The sequence below is a fragment of the Elaeis guineensis genome, chromosome 4 (genome assembly GCF_000442705.2).
Source record: "Elaeis guineensis isolate ETL-2024a chromosome 4, EG11, whole genome shotgun sequence".
In the NCBI taxonomy this organism is placed as follows: Eukaryota; Viridiplantae; Streptophyta; class Magnoliopsida; order Arecales; family Arecaceae; genus Elaeis; species Elaeis guineensis.
In genome coordinates, this window is record NC_025996.2 from 13214982 (window position 1) to 13225253 (window position 10272).

At 37.6% G+C, this 10272-nt stretch overlaps 1 protein-coding gene and 1 pseudogene across 1 annotated transcript; both read right to left on the reverse strand.

The window, feature by feature from the left end:
• Positions 1-1211: 1211 nt before the first annotated feature.
• Positions 1212-3380, reverse strand: LOC105043891 (probable purine permease 11; annotated as a pseudogene).
• Positions 3381-4815: 1435 nt separating this feature from the next.
• LOC105043818 (probable purine permease 11) lies at positions 4816-7928 on the reverse strand. The gene is made up of 2 exons (XM_010921536.4): positions 7699-7928; positions 4816-6121 (listed from the first exon to the last, which is right to left on the reverse strand). Exon 2 carries the CDS (start codon positions 6052-6054, stop codon positions 5032-5034), a length of 1023 nt encoding a protein of 340 aa, XP_010919838.2. The 5' UTR covers positions 6055-6121; positions 7699-7928; the 3' UTR covers positions 4816-5031.
• Positions 7929-10272: the final 2344 nt, after the last annotated feature.

Genomic DNA, 10272 nt, shown 5'->3' on the forward strand with positions numbered 1-10272 from the left:
GGGGAAACAGGACATAATAGTGGTGATCGTAAGAAATTAACATGATGAGAAATGATGTATTACAGTTTAGAATAGATTGCATATTAATGACTCCTTTTTCCTGTTATATATTTTTTTTTAGAAAGATATCTACAATCTTCAAGAAAGAAAGATGGTGGAAAACAACTTCTCCTCCCTCAGAGGGCATTTGATAGTATGTAATCCTGATAGGATTACATATAATTTTGCAACAGGTAATTAGATTACACTGTTTATTTCGTTACTTTCATAGGTAATGCTGCATTATATGTAATGCAACATTACCTCAAAAAAAGATAATCTGATTGGCTAGAAGAAGTGGCTATGTGAATATATATCATCTTACAATCCTGCAATCTTACAACAAGATAACTTTAAGATCAAAATACCCCCATCAAAATAAATCAAAATAAATTATGGATAGTCCCAGTTGGTAAAAATAGAAAAAAATATAATGTGTGATACCACAAAAAATGGTTAGTCTCAAAATTAAGTTGTCTTTCTAGAAAATAGATAATAATCAATAAGCAAGGATAGAGATACTTTGAAAAAATTAACTTATATTTCATGTAATCTAAATTATATACCAAACACTACAATGTAAGATTCTCTATAATTTTACAACAATATTACTGCATATACCAAACACTGCAATATAGGATTTTTTATAATTTTATTAGGTAACCATATTTTCTTTGCAATCACATTATCGTAACAATATTACTTATGTAATGCACCAAACGCCACCTCAGTGTTTTAACCCTGCAAAGTTTTCCTAAAGGGTTTGGCTTTGACACTTTTTTCAGCTCATGGACTAATTAAATGAGGTCATTGTATTAATTGCCAACCATATATTGAAAAAAGTCATCCCCAAGCGCTATGTTAAGTTTCTCCAAGCCAGACAAATCTGTAAAATTTTCCTCGAGAGTTTGGCTTTGAACATTTTTCAGCTCATGGACTAATTAAATGAGGTCATTGTATTAATTGCCAACCATATATTGAAAAAAGTCATCCACAAGAGCTATGTTAAGTTTCTCCAAGCCAGACAAATGATAAGATGACATGCAAGTACATACACTAGGGAATTTAAGAGCCCTTTCTCCATATGCATGCTTCTCCATATATAGGACAAGTTGATATCCAAACAAATTTATAACTTATCAAGTGTACATTGATCTGAACCAGCCAATGGTGCATAAGAGTACTAATATCACCATTATAGAATGCACTCCAACCCACCTAAAATACATGAAACTATACTAATATGACTAATCATTTAAACGATCTCCCATCATCAGTTATAGGAAGTACGAGTCTCCTACCAACACAGCATGAACTTGACCTTGGATCATCGAGCAACACGAACAACAGAAATCTCCTTTGCACCACTAACACCCTTCTTGGCCTCGGGAGTCATCAAGATAGTGTTGATAGAGGTAAGAAACGAATCCCCAGAAAGCAATCAACATGGCCACCACCCTCACTCCATCCAACTTGTCATGAAAGAAGATTACTGCAAAAATGGGAACCACGGGCAGAGACAGGGTGCTGATCACAGTAGAGAACAATGAAGACGCTACAAAGATCAGTCCCACGGTCGCGATCGACAGGGGCTACTTGCCATGATATAGCAATCCAAACTAGAGTCATCACGTAGGACACCCTCCCACTACCATAAACTTCCATTTCTCCCTTCAAGCTCCTCCACTCCCCACTAGCAAAAAGCCCAACCACTGAAACACAAGCTGCGACCATATTACTATAAATCTGCATCTCTAAAACAACTGCAAAGGTCTCCCTCTTTTGCACCTTTTGAAAAGTCAGTTGCATGAGGGAGAGGATGAGAGAGAAGGTGGCTGAAGCCCACATTGTTAATACAAAACCAAGTGGATAATTGTGTTCGGATTCATCGGAGTACTCAGAGTTGGAACCGACTCCAAGGAGAGCGGCAGAGAAGGTGAGGAGGACGACGGAGTTGAGTATCAAACGGGTGAACTTTTGTGAATTGAGAAAATAGGAGAAGATAGCATCAAAGGCGAGCTGAGTGGCGCAAAGGAGGGAGAAGGTGGAGATGGGGAGGTAAGATAGGCCGTAGGAATACATCAAGTCGTCACATGCCATCATTAGACCCAAAGAGATGTAGATGAGGGTGATGCTAGTGAGGGAGGGAGTAGGAAGTATGGGAGTGGAAGGTGAAGAGAAGAGTTGGTGGGGAAAAAGGAGGAGAGGGGCACCTGCAGAGTGGACAAGGGTGACCATCCACTTGCTATGGCCACCTTGGTTGTAGTAGAACCTCCCAAGGGGGATGGCTGTGGTCTCTCCGGCTCGGAGGAAGATGATGTTGAGAGCCACTAGAAGCCACCAGTCCCTTTTCTTGAACATTGTGTGGGTTGGTGAGGATGTTGGTCGATGACAGTTTACCAGGTGTTTTCAGGAGCCAGGTGGGCCTCTCTTGAATTGGATATGATAATTTATGAGCACGGATCTTCTGCGGTGCACCATACGTACCATCTATTATGATAGATGGCCATAAACGGATGCAGGCTATACGATGAATGTTGCACCCGACGTATGTAACTATCCATCATGGAACGGACGGTGCATACTGCAGAAAACCCGCGCTCATAATTTATGCATGAAGTGAACTGTTTTTGTAGAACCTCATGGATGGTATGAATTAGTAGGAAGAAAAGGTCAGCAAAAGCTAAGTTTATTTAATGAGGACATAGTCAAAAAGAGGTGCTCCAAAGGTTTATAAAGGACAAGAGTCGAAGCAACAAGGAGCGTTCTCTTATCAAAAGCAACACCAATCAGACATACTTTCCATAGAAAAATACAGTATTTAAACGATCCTCTGCCTTAGTGAGTGGTATCAAGGGAGTTTTTCAAATATGTGGTGATACAAGTAAAAAATGTTCAGAGAACTAATTATATTCTTGTGGCTAAGCAGAGCTGAAATGGATGGCTAATTGGCTATGTGGTTTGATGAAAGCTCATGGCTACTCATTGTTCACTTGCTTCAGCTGCGTAGCCGCCACGCCTACGCTGTTTCAGGTGGGGAGTCATGAACCACCCTTGTTGGGCTCATGAATTATAGTCTGCTCCATTCCGAATTTTTCTAGACAAAATGATCCCTGTTGGCTTCAATCAGAGTTACTTGGATGGTTCTTGGGCTTCTTTTGACTCTTTCTGGTTCAGCTAACAGGGAACTTTCACCATTCCTGATAAGCCCGAAGCCATGTTCAGTTCTCTTGAATATAGGTACCAATTTCTAGATCTTCCTCAGTCTCCTGTGGTCCCCTAGCACTTACTGACTTTTGCCTCTCTAAATTTCTTGCAAAGCTTAGTTACTAACTTCGACTCATTCCTATTTTCATCTGTTGAATCACCTGGAAATGGCTTCAAGTTGTTGGAATACATCAGAAGCCAGGTTTCTATCAAGATGGAAGTGATTCTCCATTATTTGTTTGATTCCCACCCTTCTTAGCAGCCATTCTATATTTGACATTATATGATAGGAAAGCTAGGTAAATTGGTTACCACAACAACTGTAAAGAATAAGGGGCTTCTTAGCAATGAAGGCCATTCATCTCCATCAATGTCACGTGCCTTATTCTATATAAAAACAGCTTATCCACCAGAGCTCCTTTAGGAAGCTTCATCGAATGTCAGTATCTGGGTTTCTCGGCAGCTTCATGTTTATTGCGGATGAAAAGTCCTCATGCAGTCTCACCTCTTCATATATCCTAATCATTATCATTATCATTGTCGTTACCATTATCATAATCATTATTATTATTGCTACTTTTGGCAATATTGCTTGAGATCAATAAAACTTCCATCTTCACAAGGCTAGAAGCCTCCTCTCAGCTACCACCAAATTGTATAACAGAAACGTGAAAGCCTGAAGGTTTGGCAGAGTCATGTTCACAAGATCAGAGTAAGTTCTATTGCTTGCTCAAAAATAGCCCCAAGGGCCCTCTCTAGTTCAAATCAAACAGACCTCAAAAAATATTTCAAATTAAACAGCACACTTGATCTTGCCACCTGCATGTTTCCAAGCTCTTCTGCATATAACTAGAGATTTCATCATGCAAGCCTCCTCAGTTCTCAAAGAAACTTTTCTATTTTAACGCCCTGTTATCAGAAGCTTAATTTTTACTGATCATGCAGGTATTGTCAATAACAAACTCAAAAAGCACAAACTCATGCTTAGTTATTAACCGAACAACTAAGTACTCTGGTTTTGTTTACTATAACCCTTTGTTAAATCTACAAGGTCCCTCGTCCTCCTTTCTCAAGCACACTTGTACCGCTTGAATCTACCTGAATCAACCCTCTCATTGTAAAGAGGTCAAGAAACAATATCTACAAGACAAAACGAAAGATATGGAAAATATGCAAGTGAAATGTGACTTTTTGAAGTATTTTGAGAATTATATGAACTTTACTTTCTCAATTGTGCTATGACCAATGACAATGGCTGGAGTAAAGAAGTCATGACTCGCACGAAATACAGAAACTAGCTTCTAATCTTCATCAAATGAGTTTCGATTCTGCAAGATACTCCTTTAGATTTCAGTGTTCCAGTCTAGATCTACAAGGAAATGACTTCATGTGTCTATGCCAAAAATCACACCTCAAATTTGATGGTCACAAACTGTTTCCAAGTTCCTATTCATATGAAGTGATCTAGACCAGTGAAACAAAGCACCGCCACATGCAATTATACATAGCGGGAAACTGTTAAGCCATTTGTTTTCCTGAATCTACCTTTGAATATGGAAAAAGCTGTGCCATCAAAGAGAACAAATTATATTTGATGAAGGAAGCATAGGTGTGAAGCAGTCAATACATAAAGCAATTATACACAGCAGAGTACTCTGTGATTGAACAGTTGAAAAGCAGTAATAAACAGCTATTAAATGGTAATCAATAAATAAATGCCCTCTTACTCCTTTTCCGTAGAAACCCCATAGTTTCAAAAATATAGCTTAAACCTGACTAGTCTCATCAAGGGACAGATGGACCACATTCCTCATGGGCATCCCTTACAGCCTTCTTAGCTTTGGAGTCATCAATATAGTGCTGATACAGGTAAGAAATGAACCCCCATATAGCAATCAGCATGGACATAACCTTCACTCCATCCATCTTGTCATGAAAGATAATTACAGCAAAGATTGGCACGATAGGAAGAGCAAGAGTGCTGATCACATTGGAGAAAAGTGATGATACCACAAAAATTAGTCCTACCACCCCAACAGAACCCACCTGCCAAGACACACCAGTCCAGACCAGAGTCAACACATAAGAAACCCTTCCTGTTCCATATCCTTCCATCTCCCCTCTCAAAGTCCTCAACTCCCCGCTTGCAAATAATCCGATGACAGCAGCGCAAGAAGCCACCAAAGATGTCCATATCTGCATTTCCAACACGACCGAGAAGGTCTCCTTCTTAATAACCTTTTCGAAGGTCAGCTGCATCAGGGAGAGGATGAGCGAGTAGCTGGCCGATGCTCCCAATGTCAACATGAATCCGAGCGCATACTTCCCCTTGGAGACATCTGTGGAGTCCCCAGAGTCCTCACTGACGCCAAGGAGGGCAGCAGAGAAAGTGAGGAGGATGACAGAGTTGAAAATCATAGGCGTGAACTTTTGCGAATTGAGGAAGTAGGAGAAGACAGCGTTGAAGGCAAGTTGACTAGCACAAATGAGGGAGTAAGTTGAGACAGGGAGGTATAAGAGACCAGAAGAGTACATAAAGTTGTCAACGGTTATCAGGATGCCTAATGCAACATAAATAGAAGAAATCTTAGCAAGAGGGGGACGAGGGATGGGGCGGGTGGCAGGAGGGCTTTGACCTGAAGGAAAGAGCAGTAGGGGGAGGAAGAGAATGGGAAAGCCTGCAGTTTGGACAAGGGTGGCCATCCACTTGCTGTTGCCTCCTTTATCATAGTAGAACCTCCCTAGGAGCAAGGCAGCGGTTTGGCCAGAAAGAAGGAAGAAGATGTTGAGGGCACCATGAGCCACCATTGCCAGTGTCTAAGCACAGGAGGGGGTGGTGCTGGTTGGCTACAGCTAGTCACATCTTTTGGTCGTCCTGAAGTTAGAATCCATGCGGAGCAAAACAGCAACATCAGCTAGAATCAATACAATGCAAGCCATTCCATCCATTCCATAAAACGTAATTATAAATTATTCATTGTAGTGATCGGATGCTTGTGCATGGTATCATTAAGAGTTATATCTCATACTGGTTAATCTTGTACTCTTAAGCATTTGAATTTAAGTGCAAGAAATGGGATAGAAATTTGATATTGACAGAACCATAAATGAAAAAGAAGAGTCTGAAGGATATGGTAAGCAAAATCTATCATAACTAACAGCTGAAATAAGAAGAGTGAAGGAACTAGTGCAACGCCGTATGCACTGACAAGTCTTGCAAATGGGAACAATAAGATGCGATGTGTTCTGTATGCAATCATTGACCATATGCAAGGGATTCATGCAGTTGCTTGGTATGTTGAGTTTAAACTAGAAAGAGAAGGTGGGGTATGTGAGGCTCGATAGATAGGTAGAGTGCACTTCTGGTGATTCTAAATTTCTACTTTCTAAACTGCTTGAGATGCATGCAGAAAGATCTTGAGATGCAGCATAGACTTAATGCACCAGTGCACACTTCAAGACAGTCGATGCAGCATTTATGACTGCTCTAGTCACCAGTCTACTGCAGCATTTATGACTGCCATAGTCACAATGCCAGTAGACTTGTAGGTCAGAAAATTGAGAGAAACGCAAATAATTAAAAGCGACATAAGCCGCAACTTAAAAGGTTATTCAAAAATTAATCAAAAATTATTATTTAATTTTTTTAAATTTATATAAATATTTAAAATCTATCGATATGGGATTATACATATATCTATATAAATTTTTATAATATAAGATCAAAGTTCAAGCCACACCCAACTATGCAAGCCAGATGATAGTCTTTTGTAAGGTGCAGAAATAATGCCACGGCAACTCAACAATCTCACAGAACAAACTTAGACGATGCATAACTTTTGTTTTGTTATGTTTGTGCAGTTGCTTTCAGCGAACCAAACAACAACAATGTCACAAGTTAGACAACGCCCACTGCTTGAACCACTCCTCCGTATGGAAAAAGTTCTCAGCTTAAAGTTCAAACTTTGGGACCTCGCTGATTCTCAGATGGTTTCTTTTAAAACAGCTGGTGATGCCTCAATGTTCTCTAAGAAAAATATTAAAAAACCCCTTTTTTTATGTGCGATTTCTTTGTGGGGCACATGTCAAAGGAAAGCGTGGACTCTCGCTGAATACACACGCACCAAGTACGGCCAAATGGCCGGGCTCGGGCTGGCTCGGTCCACCGCCAACGCGTCGCCCACCGACACTCGGCCTCCCTGTCTCTCTCCCGGAGAGATGGGATCATGGCGGAGAGGAAAAACGTTTTGGAAGCATACGGCCTCTCAGATTCTTATAGCACAAGAAAGAAACGAGATTTTTTTTTAAGAAAAAGAAACAAAAACTGATACAGCCTCGAATCTATCTATCAGTAATCTTCATTTCGGCGGAATACCCACAAAGATTGAATCTTTAATTTAAAATCAAACATGAAGAGGGAAAAAAATAGAAGGGGAAGAAGCGAAATCTGACCTCCGATGTGATATCGGTCTCGTCGGCCGCCATCCATGTTCTTCTTCTCCTGTGTTAGAGCGAGAGAGACTGAAAGGAGAAGAGGAGAGGGAGGGGGGATGAATGGGATTCTTCAGTCTTTGGCTTCGCTGCTAACAACGTTTGAGAGATGACGTTCTCCACATTGTTTCTTTATATGTCGGTTTCGAGGACTTCCCCTGTTCTCCTTTTTGTGAGGCTCCGGCAAGATGTTTTAAGCAGTTAATAGGTACCGTATCCCTTGGTTTGTTGAGATTGTTGCCAAATCCTAATTTAATTAAATTTTATTTTTAATTAATTATTAATTTTAAATTTTGAAAATTTTATTTTTAGTATTATTTTATTTAATTATTTTTAAAAATTATTAAAATTTTTATTTTAATAAATTTTTATTTTTTAGTTAAAATAAAAATCAAATACCATCTACATGTATTTTATTTAAAAGGATTGTTGGCATCTCTTTTAGCACGTGTAAAACAGCCGAAGATTATGGTAGAAAGAGAGAGATATCCTCTTTGGTAAGGTATGAGAGAGCTTCCTTATTTGGCTCAATTTTTTTAATAAATTTTTTTTATCTTAAATTTATTTTTTTTTCTATTAATTTTTTGTTTGTTTAGATCTTGGACCGACACGATCTACTCTAGATAGTCTGCCATTGTATGTGGCATTAGAGTCAGTGTATTCATGGTGGCCCATGTGTACGTGGTTTTATATGATATCAAAGATAAGATTTTATATCAATGGCTTATATATTTGTGGTTCTGTATAATATCAGAGCCATATTTTGAGATTGGCGACATGTACGTTTGTAACTCTATATGATATTAAAGTCATAGACACAGAGCGTAGTTGAGCAATTTACAACTTCATTAGATTTATTTGAAATATGATTTTTTTTGAAGCAGTAACTTGATTATTGGTGATTTCTATATTCGTAGTTTGGTATAGTTGAAGAGCTTTTAGTGATTCATTTTGCAGTGGTATAAGCTTGTGGACTCTTATTTGATGATTCAAAAAATGAATCATCATGGTCGATGCTAGTATCTTCTCTATCAATGTGTTTATATATACAACATTAATCTTATCAATATTAATGTGGCTGCTTTTACTACCACTACTTCTCTTCATAAACTAAATAATACCTGTTATCTATATTGGATGGCTCTTGTTAGGTCTTATTTGAAAGATCAAGATTTGTGAGATATTTTGGATGAGTCAGAGATGATACAATAGATAATATTAAAGAAAAAATTGGAATATGAAATCTAAGAAGGTAATATGGATTATTCAAGATTCACTTGATAAAAAAAATTATCTCCATATTTAAGATGTAAAGGAGCTGAAAAAAATACAGATATTTTTGCATCCATCTACTCAAATTCATGTAAGCTGAGACATCCTAAATAAAAATTATCTGAAGCATAAATTCTGATTTCAGACTTTCTCAAAAATCTAAAAGAAGAACAAAATTGGTTTAAAGATGAAGATTTGAAAAATGGAGTTTGAATAGTTAGAGACTGGATCAATTTCTGAGAACTTAGAGTATGATAAGATTGATCAGCTTGAGAATCAATTAAGTCCAGAAAAGAATTTGGAGTAAGAGATGCTCGATCAAATCGATCCTATGTTAAGTTTAGAAGAGATCATGATTGAAAAATCCATTAATTCTAAAATTATTCAAGAAGAGTTAGATGATGCTACAATTGATCCGATTATGAATATCTCTATTAAGGAATTAAATCATGCAGAAGAGTCTTATATTGAAGTTATCCAAGATTTGGATATTTCATATAAAGATTTAGTCAACTATAAGTATGAAGAGTTGACTAATTTTGAAGTAGTTTTAGAAATCAAACAATATAAAAATATGCTTGATGGAGATGACTCTTGTTGTGCCTTAGTAGTCTATAAGATTTTTGTTACATCATTAATTTTGAAGCTACTTGAAATTCAAGTTATTAGATAACTCTATGCATGAAGATTTAATCCCATATGTCGAAGCCAATTATGTGCAGAAAGTTTTTGAAGCTCCTCAAGTTGAGGCATGTGGATTTGACTAAATTTTTTTTTTATTTTACTTGTGTATAAGTAATGGCCGTAATTATTATAACCGATAACCTGATGCCTCTTGAAATAAGTTGGATGCTCAAAAAAATCTCGACATCATAGTCATGGAGTCAATGCTAAGACAAATTGGTGGACATCATCGATTTTAATATATCTATCAAAGAGAATGAGAAGCGAAGAAATTAATGTTCAAGCTAATAAAGATTTCTATTATTCAATTATTGGTTTAACAAGTTGTTATATATTGATGTTACTATAGTGATGATGATGAAGGCTACTATGGTATTTCATGACATTAACAAAGTCAATATTATGGGGTTAGATTTTGCAATGAGGAGAAGTATTGAGATCCATTACCTCCCAATCTAATTTGGATTCCATTGTTAGTTGGTCATTGGTTTTAGTGACTTTAGAATCTATTCCTAATATCATTTTATTTAATTATTTTTTTGTAAAGGTTGTTAAAATTTGTGTTCCAATGAATTTTTG